The sequence below is a fragment of the Amblyomma mixtum genome, chromosome 10 (assembly GCF_055824585.1).
Source record: "Amblyomma mixtum isolate Tamu chromosome 10, ASM5582458v1, whole genome shotgun sequence".
NCBI classification, from domain to species: Eukaryota; Metazoa; Arthropoda; class Arachnida; order Ixodida; family Ixodidae; genus Amblyomma; species Amblyomma mixtum.
This window is the reverse complement of record NC_143021.1, coordinates 82,948,067-82,968,285: the sequence shown is the minus strand read 5'-3', so window position 1 is coordinate 82,968,285 and position 20,219 is coordinate 82,948,067. Positions and strand designations below refer to the sequence as shown.

Sequence of the window (20,219 nt, the reverse complement as noted above, 5' to 3'; positions counted from 1 at the left end):
GATGCGGAGGAAAAAGCGAAAGATTCGGATATTATCCAGGCAATCAAAAGTTTTGAAACGGAAGAAGATGATGATTTTGAAATTGCTTGGGATAATACGCAGAAGTGGGCAAAAGAAGAGCAGCGTAAAACAGCTGAGGAAGTACAGCTACAGGAGCGTAAAAGCGCTGAGGAAGCGGAAAGAGTGAGACTAGAGGCACAGCTACAGGAAAGTAGAAGAGCTCGGGAAGAGCGTATGCAGAAATTAGCAGCGGAGCTAAAAGAGCTTACACTCGAGGCTGAGAAAAGGCGGCTCGCAAAGCTCAACGGGCTTAATGGGGACGAAGTGGCAAAGAGTGACGCTATCTCCGTCCAGACATGGCCTTCAATGTTCCAGTCCATCGCCGAGTTAGAGAGACATGACGCCATAATACAGGATTGCGAAATGGCGCAAAACCGGCATGGATGGCACACGACAGAGCACGGCCAAAATAGAGAGGCTACAGAGACCGTCTCCGAGTTAGCTAAGTGTAACTCCGCGAGAGCTCGTTCAGAAAACGAGTGGAGAGGGCATGGATGGCGTCGGACAAAGCCGAGCCAAGAGAGACCTCCAAGCTAGCCAAACAGACCGTCGCCCAGTCAGGTAGTCGCAAACCTGCGAATAAGGGCCGAGAAATAGAGTCTAACTGGCACGGACGGTTTAGAAAAGAGAGAGCTCCGAATAGAGGGTGTGCAGTGAGAGTAGGAACCGTGGCCGAGTTGGTTAAGCGCGAGGACGCTAGAAAGGGGCCTGTACAGGCGACTAACCGGCACGGGTGTGAAAGGGATAACTTCCCCAAAGGTAGACGTTTCGAAAAGGAAACAAAGGGAAGCCCTTTAGTGATTGAGAATCGTGGCAACTGTGAGTTAAAGCGTCACTGCGGCGTCAGTGAACAAGCCAATGTTGTGGCTACCTCGGCGAAGCTGGCGAATAAAGAGTGTGGAGCTGCTGTTGGGTTAAAACGCAGTATTGAACGCCATGCTGAGAAAATGACGAGATCCCGATTCTAGATGAGCAGTGCGTTTCAGAGGAAACCACTCAGAGCGTGAGTGACCAAGCCAGTGTTGTGGATATCTCGGCGAAGCTGGCGTATCAAGAGTGCGAAGCTGCTGTTGAGTTAAAACGCAGTATTGAAAGCCAGGCTGAGACACAGGAAGAGAGCCCGATTCGAAAAGAGCAGTGCGTTTCGGAGGAAAGCACTGAGAGCGATAAGCCAGCTGCAGAGGACTACCCTCAGGGGAGCGAACTGCTCATTTCCGGGGCAGCTGAAGGTCCGTCTGTCAGCTCTGTGGAGATGACCATCTGTTGCGAAGGCAAAGAGGTCGATTTTGTGACTGAGGAAGGATCACGCGATGCATGTCAAGGGCTGGAGGAAACAGTCTTGGCTCATGCGGTGCACGCGGAAAGTCCAAAGCGAAAAAGGAAGAGGGCGAGGACAAAAAGGAAACGGATGAAATGTCAGGCCCTAAATTCACGTGTGCGGACAGGTGCTAGTGTTAGCACAGATGAAAATGCGGCAGAAGGGAAAGAGAAGCCTTCCCGCATTAGAGCTCGCAAGCTTGCGGCTAAAGTTACTGGTCAGGCGACACGCGTGGATTGTTGTAAACCTGACCGCGGTAACAGAAAGGGAAGACCGCATCTTCCAAGCAGAGCAGGAGGGGGGTTTTTCAAAGGGCATCGGCCTGTGGGAAAGCCCAGACAACCCGTACCTGACAAGAAGGCGGAAAGGGAAAAGGCAAAGCGGCCCGAGAGACCGGGAAGCGCTAGGCTGCGCGACCGTCAGCGCATGCGAGCACAGGGATTGAGAAACAGAGACCCAGCACGCAGGCATGTTCACCGCGCGCAGTTGAAAAAAAAAGGATGCGTCCTTCACTTTCGGCACTGGATTCCCGGAAGCGCGCAGGGCGAAAGGGCAGCCGAGCTTCGTGCTGGGGGCGACAACAAAGAACAGCTTCCCGCGCTGGTCGCTGTGCGTCGCCAAGAGCCGGTTCTCGACTTTGCAGGCGCTACCAAGGCCCTCTGAGCGTGTCGAGGGGGCGCGGAGACGACAGAGGAAGTCGTAGATGGCTTTTTTCAGGAGCCTTTTGTAACGAAATGACAGCAGTGTCATCAGTCAAAGCGCGACCCCAGAGGGCGCGTCTGAAGGGCTAATCACTTCAACGCGGCGGAGGTGAGTCAGCTTTCACCCCCCGCGGAGCCATTCCAAGTAGCTGGTTTTTTGTTCCTTTTTTTGTGGGCTAAATCGAGAAGGGAAAGGCTACTTTGTTTTGAGATAAAGATTTAGAGTGATTGGACGTTACTGTGTTTTCACTTAAAATTGAGAAAGATTAAAGTCTGAGTTAGAAATGAGAGTTCAGTTTGCCATGCTACTGAGAAATAAGGGCACTTAAAGGAATTTAGCGAAGATTCCTGAGTAGACTGTGTGCTGTCTGCATAGTTGGAACCGTTCAGAGAATTCAAGTTTTGCTGTGTTTGAAGGCTGGCACAGGTTTCTGTTGTATCGATAGTAGACTCAGACGTGTCAGACTTGGTTGAGATACCAAGATGTTGCTGCTATATTAACGGAAGTGTAGCTAATGCCTTGCGAAGGCAAAGAAAGTGCGCATAGTTGTGCATATCTGTGTACTCTTGTTTACTGGCGAGTGGTTAATCAGCCGATTGTGGTATTCGGAGATTGACCAACTGAAGTGGCTGCAGAATTTTGTAGAGAACAGCTGTGGCAGCTTTGTGTATAGGTTATGGTGCCTGACACAATGAGTTTAAGAGAAGTTTTGCGTCAGTACTGGAATGAGTACGGATTCTGAAGAGCAGTCGTATCTTTGTGAGGTTGACTGGAGCAGTTGATTCTCAGTCTCGAGCGATCAAGGTTCTTTGAGAAGAGCCAGAAGATTAAACTGAGCGTGGGCCAAATTTTGAGCAGACTTTCGATATTCGGGTGGTATTGGGGATCAGAGCTTTATTGATAAGGAATGCAGTTTCTATTCAAAATTTGTAGGCTTTGACACACCACCGCCTATCGTACAACGTGGCAGTCTGTCTTTGGCGACCTAAGATGTGACGCGGACGCTCGCTTTGACTCTAAATTTGGGCAAAATTGAGAGATCAGTACTCTGGAGCAGGATTTTGTTTGGCACTAAAAGGAAGCCTGGTGGGTCTTCAGTGAATTCCGAACGCTTGCGCGTGGAGCGGTGCTTTGTTGTTTGGAACGTCCCATCTATGCTTTCCTGTGTTGGTGGTTTGGTGTTTTGGGTTTGCCTTGGGAGTTGATGTTGCAAGCCAAGATATCAACGTGGACGCGAGCCCATCTCTTCCTGCTCAGCGGTGGGGAACGCTGGCCATTCGAGGTTTTCCGGGCCGCGGAGGAGCTATTAAGATCGATGTCAACAAGTCTCGCCGGGTGGCCGCCAGCACGCCTGCTTCTACTGTGTATGGCTGCGAGCAGAGAGCACGCACTGAGAGGACCCAGGTGACAGCTGGCTTCAATTACGGAGTTTGCACGGTTGGAGTGCAGGACCAAATCCAGACCCCCTTCACATAGTGCCTGCACGTGTAGAACGCCGCCGTCGCCTCGGGGAGACGAACGTTATCTTCCCCATTTGCCGTGACCGTGCCAGGGAGCAAAGGGCCTTGTCTCCTGTTGCTCTTTGGCGTGCCAAGCATCGCGACAAGCTGGCGGGCATCATCTCCGACCCAAGCACGAGGAACCACTTTCGGCTTTTTCGTGACCTCACTTTCCGGCCTCGAGCGGCGGGTGTCTTTGATTATCAGCAGATGTCGGTGACCCGCAGAAACCTTCGACTGGCCGGAGGCCATCACCTACCGCAGTCAACGCTACCTCGACAACCTTCTTTCCCTCAGACTCCACATGTGACGGGGGCGTGGCCCTAAGTGCAGTGGTGTGTTTGTGCGCACAAGTTTTTGTTGTTTGTGATCTGGGCCCCTCCCACCCCGGCGTGGGCGTCCTCAACCTAGGGAATTTAGGGAAGGCGAACAGTATAAATGTCGAGAACGAATGCGGCAGAGCAGCTCACTTCAAGCCTCTCTGAGTCTCCCATATAGCCTCTCTTAGCCTCATTTCGAGCCTCCCATAGAGCCTCACTAGAGCTCTCACTTCAGTCTCTAACCATGTTGTAAAAAGATGTAAATAAACCCTCTTGTAATCTTCCTCCCATCACTTAACTCTTTGACATGGCGGCACTCCTGTCCTGGTGGTGGTGGGAACGGGTGTCGAAGCTTGACCACGGTTCCGTCAAGCGAGCAGCAGCAGCAGCGAGCTAGCAACGACCCCGAACCGACCCATCTTCGCCAACAACTGGTGGCAGCGTCAACAGTACGCACCTTACGCTGTCTCGGAGGGATCTCTCTCTCTGGGCCCCGCTCGGACGGTCGCGCGGTGCGCGGCCGCCCCAAAGCGGATCCCGAATTCCCGCCAAAAGGCGCCAATGGCAAAGGCCCTTGGGGATCCGGGGCGGAGCTGTGGCTAAATGACAGTGATTAGTCACCCAGCCGCCTCTCCACCGCCTGAGGCGGGAGCAAGGGAAAGAGGAGAAACAACGCGGGAGGTCGGCACAGCTGCGCAAAGGCGACGGTGGAAAGCCAGGATTCCCACATCCCCCTCTCCTTAAATGCCCTCCTACCCATCGGCAAAGCACGCGACCAGATTAAAGAAATCAATAGAGAAAAAAAAATAAGCTACACTTCAGTTCCAAAATAAAGAAATGAATACACACACACAAAAAGCTAGCTACACTTCAGTTCCAAAATAAAGAAATGAATACACACACACACAAAAAACTAGCTACACTTCAGTTCCAAAATAAAGAAATGAATACACACACACAAAAAACTAGCTACACTTCAGTTCCAGCCAGAACAACGTAAAAAAAACAACCCACAAACAAAGGAAAAACAAGGCAAACAAACAAACACTTGCGTACGCTTCAGTAAATCAAAACAGCTTGCAGATTATATACACGGTACACAAGGCGATGTGAATTCAACTGTACAACTATGTGACAGGTGGATGTCAGCCTCAAAGTTCGATGGCGCGGCCCAGTGGGCCGGTCGGCGACTCACCGCTCGCAGACTTGAAGTTGAACGGGTTGGGAGGGCCGACGACTGATGGCGGTCTTCTTTCCGTTGATGACGACGGGGCCGCGGCAGAGCATTAACCCCGCGCCCTTGGGCACGACATCACGTTCGGGCACAAGAGAGTTAGTGCACCCCTTTCACGCTGGCTGAAACGGGCGGGACGTTCGGCGGCGTCCTGATGTGTAACCTTGGCCACAGCGAGGGGTCCTTCTCATCCTCGGGCTCACGCAGAAGCACACAACGGCACAACTCACAGGCGTCGCCTTGGCTCATGGTTACGCGCGCACACAGCAACAAACACAAACACCGGCACGTGCTCGGACGCCGGTCGGTGGCTACGTTCCGCTCATCAGAAACGTCCAGAGGCGCCGCGGCGAGGGTCAAAGGGTGCACTTTCCGCCCCCCATCGCCCCAAACGCCCCGCCAACTTCCCCTCCATACGGGCCGCACAAAACTCGCACCGCGACACACGGCTCCTTAACGAGCCAACCACCCACAGTCGGGCCGGAAATGAGAAAAGGAGCGCTGTACAAACGACACCTAATCCAATCTATTCCTTCTAGAAGATAAGAGCAAGCACGAGCGGGCTGAAGTTTGCCTATGTACATCTGGGTACGTTAGAACAAAAGCAGACGAGCCAGCAGGAAACGAAAGTGGCTAGAAAACAGATTAAAACAAAACAAATAAATAAACTGATAAACCCACAAGGCTGGAACTGAGCATGCTGCCAAAACAACAACCAAAAAAAATAACGCACCGTGCTTCGCCTGGGTAGGGAGTGACGAGAAAGCTCGCCAGCTAGCTGAGGCTGCGTGCCTTCGGTTGCGGAAAAGTCCGCCGTCCGGCATAAATCACACCGGTGACCGTCGCCTCAGATTGTACCGGTGCTCCGTACGCTTGCGTTCCGCAGCACCAGTTGTGCCTTTGCGCTTGCGTTTGATACCAATGGGTACCGGCGCAAGCTCGTCAGACCGTGACGCGTAGGCCTTCAGGTCTGCGATGTGGGCACGGCTGGTTTTCCCCGTAAGGGGATCCTCCAGCAGGTACGCGAGTGGCGACCAGACTCTGACCACTCGGTACGGACCAAGCCACTTAGGAGCGAGCGAGGCTGAGAACCCCTTGCTCGCATCGCTAAGAACGTGGTTGCGCTTCAGGACAAGATCACCCACCTGAAAAGTCAGGCGGCGGTGCTTGCGGTCATATTGAGCCTTCTGTTGGGCTCTGGCTGCCGCCAAACTCTGCCTTGCTCTGTTGAGAGCCCGACCAAGCCGGTCCCGAAGCGTCGACGCATAAGCAGAGCAGTCTGCCCGCGTCTGCTCATCCCCGAGCTGGCTCTGCACGACGTTTGACATCGGATTCGCCAGCTCCCTCCCGAAATTGAGGAAGGCGGGAGAGAAATCAGTTGAGCGATTCTCAGCTGTTCGGATGGCGAACGCAAACTCGCTCAAATGGTCTGCCCAATCCTTTTGACACTCGGCAAAGGCCGCAAGCATTGGCTTGAGCGTTCGGTTGATTCGCTCGGTCAAATTGGACTGGGGGTGGTAGGGTGAAGTGGTGTAGTGCTCGATTCCGAGGGAACGGCACTGGTTACCGAACACCCGAGCGGTGAAATAGGACGCATTGTCCGTGATCAGTCTTTCCGGAAAGCCGAACCGACAGAACACTTCCTGAAGTTTATCCAGCACCGCTCGTGCTGACACTTTCCGAAGGGGGTACAACTCAACCCATTTGGAAAAGTGGTCAGCGACTACCATCAGGTAAATGAACCCCTGCTTGCTCCTGTGGAAAGGCCCCATCAAATCGCAGGTGGCCATCTGCCACGGACGCACACTGTCAATCGGTTTCATCATTCCAGGCGGCTTGCCGCCCCGTGACTTCACCGGTTGACAGACATGGCAGGAACGGCAATAGCGGAAAATGTCACGCTTCATGCCGGGCCACGTCACCGATTTACTCAGTTTTGCAAAAACTTTGGAGCCACTCAGATGACCGGCCAGTGGTTCGTCATGAGAGAATCTCAACAGTGCACCCCTCAGACTTTTGGGGATAACCACCTTGAACGGGTCGATGGACTCGTCATCGGTGGCTATGTATTTCAGCACGAGCCCGTCATTGTCCAGCAAATATGAATCCCCGGGGTTCGCCGCGACACACGCTGGCTTCTACCCCCCTGCGCCCGCTACAATACAAGTAGCGTCACGGCGCTCCGTCTCCCTGAGACCGTCGCTCACCTCGCGACAAAAGGGGTCATTTTGCTGGGCTTTCAGTAGCTCTTTACGGCTGAAAACGATTCCAGTCATCCCAGAGGGGAGCATGGTCTCGTCCCCACTCAGGTTTGCAGCCAAAATTTCCGTTCGCGTCGGCACTTCCGAGGCGCTCACGAAGAGCTTTGCCTCTCGTCCGCTTTGCGAAGTGCTGCTTGCCTGGTTAGCGGAATGGGTTAACCAGTTTGCGGGCTCCCCCTCCTTGCCGCCCGGCGGCTCGTCCGCTGTTTCGCCCCCTCCGCCTACAGGCGTCAAGGCGCCGCTGGCGAGTGGGGCACGGGATAGCGCGTCAGCTACCACGTTTGTGCTCCCCTTTCGATACTGCACGGAAAAGTCGTAATGCAGTATCAGGAGAGCCCAGCGCGCCAGCCGACCCGCAGGCTCGCGGAGCCGCATCAGCCAGCTGAGCGCACTGTGGTCTGTCTGCACCACGAATTGCGTTCCATCAAGGTAGACGTCAAATTTGCGCAGTGCAAACACGATGGCGAGGCACTCCTTCTCGGTCACGGAATAATTCCTCTCCGAGGGCAGCAAGGAGCGGCTGGCAAAGGCCAGCGGTTGCAGCACGCCATCGAATTCCTGTAGGAGAACTGCTCCTAAACCCAGATCACTCGCGTCAGTCTGGACTACGAACTGTCTGGTCAGGTCGGGTAGCCTGAGCTGCGCTGTCTCGGCAATGGCACTAGACAGGAGGCGAAAGGATCGCTCTTGCTCGGGCCCCCATCGCCACGCTGCAGTCTTTCCCAAGAGCTTGGTCAAGGGTGCCTGCACGCGGGCACAGGACGGGATAAACGACCGATAAAAATTGGCCATTCCCAGAAAACGGCGGAGGCCGCGTACGTCCTTGGGCGCGGGAAATTCGAGTATGGCTCGAAATTTCTCCGCATCAGGCTCAATGGAGCCCTCGCCCAGTGTGAACCCTAGTAACTGAACCCGGGTCCGCGCTATTTGGGCTTTCGCAGGATTCAAAGTCATCCCAGCAGCCCGTACCCTCTCTAGCACGTCGGCAATGTGGCCTAAGGGCTCATCGAAGGTTCGTGACTAAATCACGATATCGTCCAGGTAGCACATGGCGTGGGACCATTTCGCTTCCCCCAGGACGCGGTCCATGAGCCTCTGAAAAGTAGCAGGACCATTGCAGAGACCAAAGGGCATACGAGTGAACTCAAACAGCCCTCTGTGGCACGTGAACGCGGTCTTGGACCGGTCAGTGTCAGCCATCTGGACCTGTAGGTAACCTTTGGAGGCATCTAGCGTGGAAAAGTACCGCGCGCTGCCCAGGTTTCCTACGATTTAGCTGATCGTCGGGAGCGGATAGGCATCCTTGCGAGTCAGCGCATTCAGACGGCGATAATCCACACATAAACGGTGGCTGCCATCTTTCTTAGGCACCAACACCACCGGAGACGCCCAGGCGCTGGACGAGCGGCGGATAATGTCCGCCGACAGCATCTCATCCAGCAACCCATCAATCACCTGCCTTTTCGCAAGGCTGACGGGTCTAGGGTTGCACTTCAATGGAAGCGCGTCTCCAGTGTGGATCTTGTGGGTCACTAAAGTGGTATAGCCAGGTTGATCCGTGAAGAGCTCATCGTACTGACGCAATAGCGCTGTCAAACGAGCCTTCTGTGTGTCATCCAATGTTACCGCACAGGCGGCCAGCGGATGTGGTGCCTGGTCGTGCCGCGCCGCTCGGTCCCAAAGGGGAGGCTGAACGACGGAACGCTCGACACAAGGGCGTGGCCTTGACCGCTGAGCGTGGCACTCTCCGAACGCCTTCACTGCGCAGGCAGATACTGACGCCGGTGGGCTAATGAACGGCTTAAGCTGGGAAAATGGTCCGTCGCGATAGCCGCCATTCGCAATGTCCACCACGATCCCGGTTTTCAGGAGAAAGTCCCGTCCGAGAATCATGGGCACACTGAGCCCTGGGAGATGGATGAAACGCGTGCGTCTCGTCCGCTCTCCCCACCTGACAGTCAGCCTCGCGGCGCCAGCCGAATGGGCTACGCCTTTCGCAAGGTTGAATGCCGTACGGCAGTCCCGCAAGCGCACAGAGTGCTTTTGCAAGTGGGACAACACCTCTTCACCGAACAAGGAAGTGCTGGCTCCCGTATCCAGTAACGCCGAAAATTCGCGGCCAGCAATGGTGACCGGAATAAACGGCGCGTGCGCATTAGCAAGGCAGCTTGCTCTGCACGCAGAGGGAATTAGCAGAGATTGGGCCGGTGGTCCCTTTACGACCGACCCCCGCCGCCGTTTCCCTGCCTCGCAGGAGGCCTGGCTACGGTCCATTCTCTTGCTAAGTGGCCCCTCTCTTGGCAGCGGAAACAGCGCACACCGCCGCGAGCTTGGTCGCGGGACAATGGCGCCTCTCCCTGCCTGGGTCCGCCCGCTGCACGACCAAAGGGTCGGCCGAGTCGGGTTTCCCCCTCCGCTGTGCGTTGGAGCGCTTGGCGCCCATCAGCACGCTGCTCGGAAAACGGTGCAGCGCAGGCTGCCCGTCTCCCGTACGAGTAGGGATCGAGAGCTCTGTCGCTCAACTCCCATGCCTCGTTTTGCCCGCTAACAGCTGCAAAGGCAGGCTGTGCGGGTGGTCGCCGGTTGGGTAAGGGCAAGGCCCCTCTCCATGCACAGCGTGGCTCAAGGGCCTCGCTTGCCGGCGGTGGCGGACGATAGGCGCGCGCGGCGAGAATGTCGCCTTTAACGCGCTTTGCCTCGGCGGCCAGCTCCTCCAGATCTCGGAATCGGCCGCCGCGCAGGTAAGCCGAAAAGGTCGGATGTGCCTGCCTGATCGTCCTTTCGACACGCTCCTCGTTCGAGGCTGTGGGCTCGGCCATCGAGAAAAGGTCTTCCATCGCCCGAACATACTCTAGCAGCGACTCATCCGGAGCCTGAGTACGGAGCTCCAGCTCTCGCCGCATCCTACGCTCGTAGTCAGCGGGCAGAAATTCGCGCAGGAATGCTGCACGGAACTCCTCGAGAGTCGCTGCCCGGTGGCCGGAAAGCCGATGCCACCGAGCTGCCGTGTCAGTCAGCGCTGCGGGGATGATGTGTGCAAGCACCACCTGCTCAGTGAGACCCATAGTTCTCTGAAAATGGGTGAGGGACTCAAGGAAATCCCGGGCACTGAGTAGGTCATCATACCCGCGGTATGTTGGCATGGGCAACTTGACCGCGGGGTGAGACAACTTCGGCGTGGCCAAAAGTGTCCCAACAGCCCCTGATAGCGACTGGATCATCTGGGCAGCAGTGGCTAGCAGCGCCTGCGCCCCGGCCTCAGTGGAGGTTTGGGCGGGCTGCACGAACGAGGGAGGCAAGCGGCGCGGCGCGGTTTCCACAGGGAACCGGGCCAGCGCCTCGCCGTTCCCAGAGCAGAATTGACTGCTCGCGGGGCACGGCTGCTGCTGTTCGAAACTGCCGGTTGCGGCAGCGTGACACGAACTGCTTTCGCACTGGGCGGAAAGCGTGCACAGCTGAGGCATGTGACCAGCGGATGCACCGCAGGGTGCTTCCGATACAGCTCCAATGGGAGCCGCGTGGTCGACATTTCGGGTTGTGGCGCCGTAAACCCCAACGGGGGCCGCGGCCAACCACGGTGTCTGGCTATTCGAAGGAACAGCAGCCAGCGGATCAAACGACGCTACAACTCCGTAGGGAGCCGACATGTAGCTACCGAGTGCCCCGCTGGGGGTAGACATGGTGCGCAAGCGTGATCGGCAAGGCGACCTGCTCGGCTAATGTGTCATCAAAGGTGTAAGCGCCTATGACTTATCACGTTGGGCGCCAGTTGTGGGTTTCTAAGTGGACACAGGCCACCACCCACCGCGGGTTCGAGCTTCGCGCGAGCCAAGGGCCCCGATCAGCCGTCACCACACACACACTGGGACACCGATGCCGTGCACTCAACCTCCGCTGGGAGGAGAGCGATTCGCCGCAAAGAAATAGGCCTCCAAGTTCACTAAGGAGACGTTTATTTACGTCGTCCTTCAGCAGTACACACACACTCAATCGTCACCCCGTCCCGGGGGCGCGCGAGGAGCAAGGCTCCGCTGCGCGCACGAAGCGACTCGAGTAATGCGCGCCGCTAGCACGCCGCTGCAGGAGAATGTCCCCGCGGCAGTGCTGTGATCCCTCTCTCGTGTCGACCGTTGGGCCGGTTGCGAGAGAGAGTGGGCAAACAACGCAATGTACGCCTGTCGGAGGTCGCTGGACCCCGCTGGACAGGCTCGAGCCGCTGCAGGTCAGAGGACACGTGCGGGCGAGCTCGAGTATGCACTGGTCCGAGCGGCAAAGCCGGCACGGACAAACAGTAGCGTACGCACCTTACGCTGTCTCGGAGGGATCTCTCTCTCTGGGCCCCGCTCGGACGGTCGCGCGGTGCGCGGCCGCCCCAAAGCGGATCCCGAATTCCCGCCAAAAGGCGCCAATGGCAAAGGCCCTTGGGGAGCCGGGGCGGAGCTGTGGCTAAATGACAGTGATTAGTCACCCAGCCGCCTCTCCACCGCCTGAGGCGGGAGCAAGGGAAAGAGGAGAAACAACGGGGGAGGTCGGCAAAGCCGCGCAAAGGTGACGGCGGAAAGCCAGGATTCCCACATGTGTTATCTGTATTAATAAGCAAGTGAGAGGTGAAAAATTGCCAAGTTTATAAGTTTTCCGTGTGATTAGGTTTTTGTTCGGGAAACAAGAAAAAAATGACTGGCGGTTTAGCATTGCTAACCACGAAATATTAAGCGAAAGCACATTCTTTTTTTCAGGTGGACACCATCGCCACGTACCTGAAAGCGCGATTGAGGTGTCCACTGACACAAGGACCCGGTTATGCGCGTGTTAAACTTTTTCATCGCCTATACCAATTTACCCATTATACGCCGACTGCCTGTGCTCCAGTGACACGTTTCTGCCGAAGTGTTGTCAACGCCAACGCGTATTGCTCTGGTGCCCTGCTTCTGCCGCAGCTTTGTCCACGCGAACGCATGCAGCGCGCATCTCTCTGTCACTGCCGTTAGAAACCTAAAAGCGCGAGTATTAGCTTGATAGCATTATTATTTGATAAAGAACACGATGTGCAATGCACAGCGCGACAGTGTGTTGCAGTTTACACGAGGCGCGATCGACTGCGGCGATAGCCTAGTGCTCTCGGGCAGCGACGCCCATCTGTTCGCGCCGCCGCGGCTTCGAATCGCAGTCTCGGATATTTATTTGATTTTTTTATTTATTCATTTTATTTGGAAAGAACCCACCAAGATTGCAAGGAGGTATTCGCGGTTTACCCATCGGAATAGGGCTTTCGCACTAAATAGCTTTCACGACGGTCTATATCGGGGTCTGGCAGACGTGAACGCGGAAGATGGTCTAATAATTCCCAACTCGAGCATGTGCTCGAATTCGGCATGAGTGATTTTGAGCTTGTCTAGGGCAAGGCGACATGGGCGGATAATGCAGGCGGGCCAGTAGTGGCCAGACAGTGACGCACCTCAGGCCGCACAGGCAGAGTGCAATCGGGTTTGCGTGGAATGCTGGGTACTCGCGGAGCAAAGAGCCTAACGGACGATCGGCAACCACGGCACAAAAATGAGCCGCATTATTAGTTGCCTGCGTTGCACGACCTTCGATCGAGAGGAGATTGGTCGAATCCAGAAGTTGGCGAGACATGACGTCGTCAAAAAGGCCATGGTGAGAGAGGATGAATGCGGAAGTCGCCATCGTCGATAGACGTGCGGACGTAGACTGCCACGAAAATCGATTGAAAAACTCGACGAGACCCAAGTTCGATGTCATAGAGCGCTGCTTGTAGACAGGAATGCATGTGCCGTTCACGGCGAGCAGGTTGGTGAGCGGTCTCAAAATATGGTCGTGGCGCATAGCGTATAAGACACTGACTTGGGCACCTGTATCAATAACGAATAAGGCGCCGTTGGTCTTGTTGTTCGCGTAAAAGAGGTGACAGGGTTCAAGACTGACCGCTCGTCGCCGCTTGCGGTCGGCTGGCCGATTTTCCGCTGAAGAGCATGGGAGCTGTGACGGGCGCCGGCGCTGAAACAGCGGTTGTAACAGCAGAGCAGTGGCTGAGATAGACAGGCCGAACGGAGCTCCTGGGACTGGAACGGGACAGTGAGCGCCGTCGGTGAGGCAAATGGGACCATCGCCGACCTGTGGGCGACACGACAGCGATCAGCTGATCCAGGCAATTGAAGAGCTGAGCAATGGATGCAAACGGAACCGCCTGCTTTGGATAAGGGCAGGTGGAGAGGGGAGGTGGAGGGGCAGGGGTGGTGCTAGCGCTGAGGGCGGCCAAATGGGGAGAGAAGTTGCTGACCTCGAGTTTAGAAAGGTACGTTGTCGAGGCAGTGGCCAGGGTCACCTGAACGTTTGTCGGAAGTTCTGGAGCAACAGTTCACATAGTACAGTGTCGTCCACCATTGTAGATCGTACGCCGCGAAGCTGCACCATGTGACGGAGTAGTTGACTGGGGCGCGGTCTTCAAGCTCCTCAGCGGACAGAAGCTGTTGAATACGCGTTCACTCCGACATTGCAGAGCGCGTGTGAGAAGCGCCACCTTGAGCTGGTTATAGGTATCTGCCAGGAGTTGAACCGGAACCGCGCCAGGATATCAGCGATCTCTTCAGCCTTGGTCTGAGGTTGGGAGGAGACAACGTGTAAATACCGTGTGGACTCAGTCGTGATGCGGGTTAGGTCGAGGTGAGGCCTCGACTTGGGGAAACCAATGCACTGAGTTGCTCCCCCAGCAACCGCTAAGAGGGGTCCCGGGGCCTGAGGCGTGGGAATCGGAACCGAGCTGCGTTCCGCGTTCTGCGTAGAGAGTGGGTCCTGATCGGCCTCACTGGTTACCTAGTCTCAGTAAGGGCCACAGGGATCTCGCCCAAGTCATCAGCTGCAGAGTGCAGGCGGAAACAGGACCCGAGCCACTCGTCTGCTGGACTCCATGAAAGTGTTTTTTTATTCTAATATCTGCGTAAATAGTGAAGCGCGCCGGCATATCTCGTTCCAGCGCTTCCGCTTTACTATGTGGACGGAAGCGCTAAACTATTCAAACAAAGAGAGCATGCAGACTGAACGTCAAGCGGCAGTCAAAAGCCTTAACGGCAGCTGAGTCACCTTGAGACTACAGCTGTTGCCAGAAGCGACGCAACTGACCAGCATTGAATGAAAGAATGCCGCGAACGCCAAAAAAACTGGTCACCCTGCACATTGGCGAACGACATCACATCTAAAAACGGGCAAAAGAGCATATCGTTGGCTGCAGCAGTTCTCGGAAATCGATTCGCACACTCGGGTGGAACGGGGCTTCTGAGTGGCAGACCTTCTGAAGAATGTAAAACAAGTACGGTGGAGCACAGCACAAATCGTGTCAAACACTCGATAGAGCAGTCGCGGTCGGAAGGATTCTGTACGGGCACCTATGTTTGATTTTCCGATTGCGACCCCGAAGACACCGAAAAGTTGCACAAGGCCACCCTTCGCACCATTACTGGTTTGCCGAAACACACGAGGAACGAAAAGGTGCTTAGGCAGGTAAGCATACCACCCCATACGACACATAATCAACGAAGTGGAAGTACGAATGCGGTCCCGACTAGGAAACACGACACAACGGAAGCAGATCATGGCATGGGACAGCTGAATCAAATGGAGACAGAAGCTGATGGGAATGTCATGACACCCCCCTGGGAGACGCCGGTGATCGAACGAAGGTTACAGCGGCCTATCAGTAGGGGAAATGCGATGGCAAGGCAAGCTTTTGAAAAAAGACCAGAACTAATATACCGCCGAACACAAAAGACATCTTCACGGACACTGCATTAGAAACCCGGCAGTAAATTTCACAGGTTCTTTTCTTCCCTTGCACCAGAGGTGCCCCGCCAGAGACGGTTGGTTTAACTCTCAAGACTGAAGCTTGATCTTCGCACCAGGGGTGCCCCGTCAGAGACGGTCTCGAGATGTGTTGACACGCAGGGATAAAAAAGGGAATAACTGAAGATTTATATACAAATGTTTACAGAATATACAAGTTAGATACAACGGCAAAAAGACAAACAACCAAAAGGTGGAACTGGCTAACACTAGGGGAGGCCCCTACTCGCCGTAGCCGAAGATGCGTAGCATCTCACCTTAGCCCAGAACCCCGCTTCCGGCTCCGGGGCCCAGTTTTAAAGCCCTAAAGGCCCGGCCCACATTCCGTAGCACCCAATCATTCTACATTCTTCATATCATTGGCTAATCGAGAGCATGGTCAGCCCTCCAACTACCGTAGGGTAACACCCTTTCCAGAAAAACAAACGCACGGTCGTGCCAGCATGTGCGGAGTAGAACGTTCTCTCCACCACAAAATAAAAATAAAGACAAACACAAATACACGTTCGTGCCAGAACGTGCGCGAATCGTTTCCGCGGGGCGGGTGGACACCCGTACTTCCCGGCGCGTTCGCGAGCGGCCGCGTTCCAAGGAAGGAGACGCTTCGCTTTGAGCGCTCCCAGCCGCGTTCCGATGGCCCCGCGTACACTAACGATCCCTTACACGCCCTTCCCAAGATTCTACAAGGGGCTCAAATGCCACTTTTAGAATTATAACAAAGGGATCGGTACGGGTCACAAAACCACACTGTGGGTGACATGCCGCAGCTACACCAGCACTGGCGCCAACAAAACCAAAAACACAAAAATGCACACGGGCACCAACACAACATTACGCAAAATGCACACTTAAATACACACAGTGGCATTCCTGCCGTGCGCCGTAACACAGCGTCCAAGTTGGTGCGTTGCACCCAGTTCGCCACCTCCAAGAACACACCCTCGTCCTGCTCGCGAACGAGCGCGCACACACACACACGCACAGACACTCGCGTAGTCGTCATGTGGAAGTGGCGAGGGGAGTCCCCTCCCGCTCCGCTGCCAGCGGAGCACTGCTGTCGAGAACCCAGCAATCATTACTTACGCGTGACAAGGCGTCAGCGTTGGTGTGTTCGCTACCCTTTCGGTGTTGCACAACCACATTATACCGCTGGAGCGCGAGCGCCCAGCGCGTCAACTTCGCGCAGTGTGGTGTGCTAAGCGTAAGGTACGCAAGAGGATTGTGGTCGGAGACGACCGTGACAGGTGCACCGAAGAGCCAGTGATCAAACTTATTGAGTCCCCAAATCACCGCAAATGCCTCCCTCTCGATGGTAGACCAACGGGTCTGCGCCGGGGTGAACTTGTGGCTCGCAAACGCGATCGGCCGTTCCGAGCCGTCCTCCGCTCGTTGTGAAAGGCAGGCTCCCGCGGCAAAGGCAGACGCGTCCGTGTACAACCAGTATGATCCTTTGGGGTCCGGCGTAGCTAAGGCTACCGCTTCGCAGAGCGCCGTTTTGAGCTGTCGAAATGCATCCTCGGCTTTTTGCGACCATGGAATCTTATTTGGAATCCTCTTCCCGGTGAGCTCTGTCAATGGCCTTGCCACCTCAGCATAGTTCGGTACGTAGCTGCGGTAATGCCCGCACAGTCCCAGAACACTGCGGAGTTCCCGTTTCGTTGCGGGTGCTTTCAACCCTCTTATCGCTGCCAGTTTCTCTGGGTCAGGAGCGTGCCGCCCCGAACCAACAATGTGCCCTAGGTAACGAATGGACTTTCGCGCTATTTGGCACTTCTCTAACTTTACCTTGATATTTACCTGTCCAAGCGTCTTGAACTCTTTTCTAAGGTGGCGTACATGCTCTTCGAGCGTCTCACTAAACACTGCGATATCGTCGAGGTATGCACAGCAGTACTCAGAGTGCGGGAGCAATAGCTCGTTCATGACCCTCCGGAATGTCTGCGCGGCGTTTTTGAGCCCAAACGGCATGACCTTCCACGCAAACTGCCCCCGGTGACACACGAAAGCGGTAAGAAGCTGAGCTGATGGAGCTAGCGGCACCTGCCAATACCCCCTCCGAAGGTCCAGCAGGGTTATATATTTCGCTCTGCCTACTTTCATGATCAGCTCCTGTTGCAGTGCCATCGGGTAGGCGTCAGCTATAGTCCCGGCGTTTAACCTGCGGAAATCTACGCACATTCTGAGAGTACCGTCTTTCTTAGGCACGCAGACCAGCGGGTGTGCATACGGGCTCTCGCAAGGAAAGATTAAACCCCATTTCAGGAGCTCGTCCACCTGTTTGCCCACCTCGGCTGTTAGGCTCGCAGGTACGCGGTAAGGATAGGGACCCTTTGGCGTGAACCCCTCCTGAAGCACAATTTCGTGTTCTTTCACCGATGCCACCCCCGGCCGTTCACTGAAAAGCTCCTCCTGTTCCTCGAAGGCTGCCAGAATTTTGTCTCGCTCATGTTGTGACAAATGGGTAACCGCGTCTCGTGGTAGGCGAGCATCCGCGGACCGTGCCGTTGTCTGTCGGGGTGCGTATTCTACCTCTCCGAACGCGCTGTCTCCCTCGAACATTACGCCCACGTTCATGACCCGGCTCACATAGGGACGCATTCTGCTTGCGTGCACTAGTTTCCGGCCGCCGTCCGGCATTTGTACGAAATAAGAGTGCTCTCGGTACTTTTCAACGACGCTGCCTGGCCCCTTCCACTTAGGAAACATCTTGCCTGGGCGCTGTTCGTCAAATATTAAGACTGCCTCCCCTTTCCCGAAGTCTTTGGCGGTCGCTCGTCGGTTGAATTGCGTGGCGTACGCATTTTGCTGCCTCAAGCTTACTGCCTTCGCGACTTCAGCCGCCCGTTCAAGACGCCCTTTCAGGTCTAGCATGTACTGAGCCGGGGAGGGCCCCAACCTTACTGGGGACTCACTCTCTCCTGTCCATGCGTTCTTTAGTATGTTGAGTGGGCCGTTCGGCTGCCTTCCATAAAGCAGCATCTCAAAAGGCGCCACCCCAGTCGTATCATGAGGTACCTCTCTGTATGCCCACAGCAAAAAGGGTACAAACTTGTCCCAGTTCTTCCCCTCTTTCTGGATAACATGGTACAACATGTTTTTGAACGTCTTATTCCAGCGTTCTACAGCTCCATTACTCTCCGGGTGACCCGGTGTCGAAAACCGAGGGGAGCACCCCAGCTTCTTTAAAAACTCCTGGGTGAGTTCCGCGGTGAAATTGGTTCCGCAGTCTGACGATATTACCTCGGGGATGCCTGTCCTGCTGAACACCGTGAGAAGTGCGTCGCAGGTGGCTTTAGCACTGAGGGAACGGAGACAGACGACCTCCGGCCAGCGCGTGCACAGGTCAATGACGCATAGTGCGTACCTGTGGCCCCTACCTGAGGCTGGTTCCAGCGGCCCGATGATGTCGACGTTTACCCGCTGAAATGGATATCGTGGCCTCACCAACGGCTCTATGGGCACGCTGTCTGCCCGACGCAGATCCGATCTCGTTTGGCAATTATGACAGCTATTACAATACCGCCTGACCTCGTCTTCTACGCCTGGCCAATAAAAGCTGGCTTTAATTCTGGACTTCGTTTTCCTGAACCCCAGATGCCCTCCCCAATTTGACTCGTGTGCCAACTGCAGTACTTCTCCACGGTGGAATTCCGGCAACACCAATTGCATCACTGCCTGGCCCAGAAGCTTATCTTTGTGATACAGGACCCCATCTACCGTTGCCATGCCCTTCTTTCCTGCCCTGGCGTCTCTCCACGCTCCCTGCAAGGTCGCGTCACTCCGCTGGCTCTCCCGGAATGTCTCCGCCGCACTTCTCTTTCCCACCGCGGGAGCTTCTTTGTCGCTGCTGTCCGAGCTCACGCTCTCGTCACCCTCGCTTTGCATTGCCACCTGGACGACAGCGGCCTCTTTCTTTCCGTCTGCCACTACGGTTTCTAGCGGGTGTTCCCGACACGCCTCTTCTTCTTCTTCTTTGCACCAGAGGTGCCCCGCCAGAGACGGTTGGTAACTCGAAGACTGAAGCTTATTTCTTCGCACCAGGGGTGCCCCGTCAGAGACGGTCTTGTGATCAGTTGAGATGCAGGGATAAAAAAGGCAATAACTGAAGATTTATATACAAATGTTTACAGAATATACAAGTTAGATACAACGGCAAAAAGACAAACAACCAAAAGGTGGAACTGGCTAACACTAGGGGAGGCCCCTACTCGGCGTAGCCGAAGATGCGTAGCATCTCACCTTAGCCCAGAACCCCGCTTCCGGCTCCGGGGCCCAGTTTTAAAGCCCTAATGGCCCGGCCCACATTCCGTAGCACCCAATCATTCTACATTCTTCATATCATTGGCTAATCGAGAGCATGGTCAGCCCTCCAACTACCGTAGGGTAACACCCTTTCCAGAAAAACAAACGCACGGTCGTGCCAGCATGTGCGAAGTAGAACGTTCTCTCCACCACAAAATAAAAATAAAAACAAACACAAATACACATTCGTGCCAGAACGTGCGCGAATCGGTTCTGCGGGGCGGGTGGACACCCGTACTTCCCGGCGCGTTCGCGAGCGGCCGCGTTCCAAGGAAGGAGACGCTTCGCTTTGAGCGCTCCCAGCCACGTTCCGATGGCCCCGCGTACACTAACGATCCCTTACACCGGCCCTTGGTGCGGCGTGGGTCTGTGCGCCACTAGAGCAACTCAACAGCCCCTAATTCGGCGGCCGACCCAAAGAGCTATTCCGCCCCTCCCCCCTCTCCTCAAGGAGGAAGCCTCCAGGAGTTGGCGACCTCTGAGTCACCGGCCAACAGCGCGCCGGTGACGACAGTGGTCGACTCCTACACAGCACTCATCTTCACTCGCACTCATCTTCAGTCATACCAACATGCACTCACTCACACTCATGAGTACTCACATTCACATCCACTCGCACTCAGCTCCACTGACACTCGCACTTATGAACACCCACACTCTTATCCACTC

The 20,219-nt window shown here is 55.3% G+C and overlaps 1 protein-coding gene across 1 annotated transcript in view; it reads right to left on the bottom strand.

Moving 5' to 3' along the window:
* LOC149326300 (cytochrome P450 3A19-like) overlaps positions 1-19,133 on the bottom strand; it is a 158,169-nt gene extending 139,036 nt beyond the window's left edge. The window contains exon 1 of the mRNA XM_089564533.1: positions 18,966-19,133. Coding sequence (XP_089420659.1) covers positions 18,966-19,133 — 168 coding nt within the window. The remainder of the gene's footprint in view (positions 1-18,965) is intronic.
* Between the last annotated feature and the right edge of the window lie 1,086 nt (positions 19,134-20,219).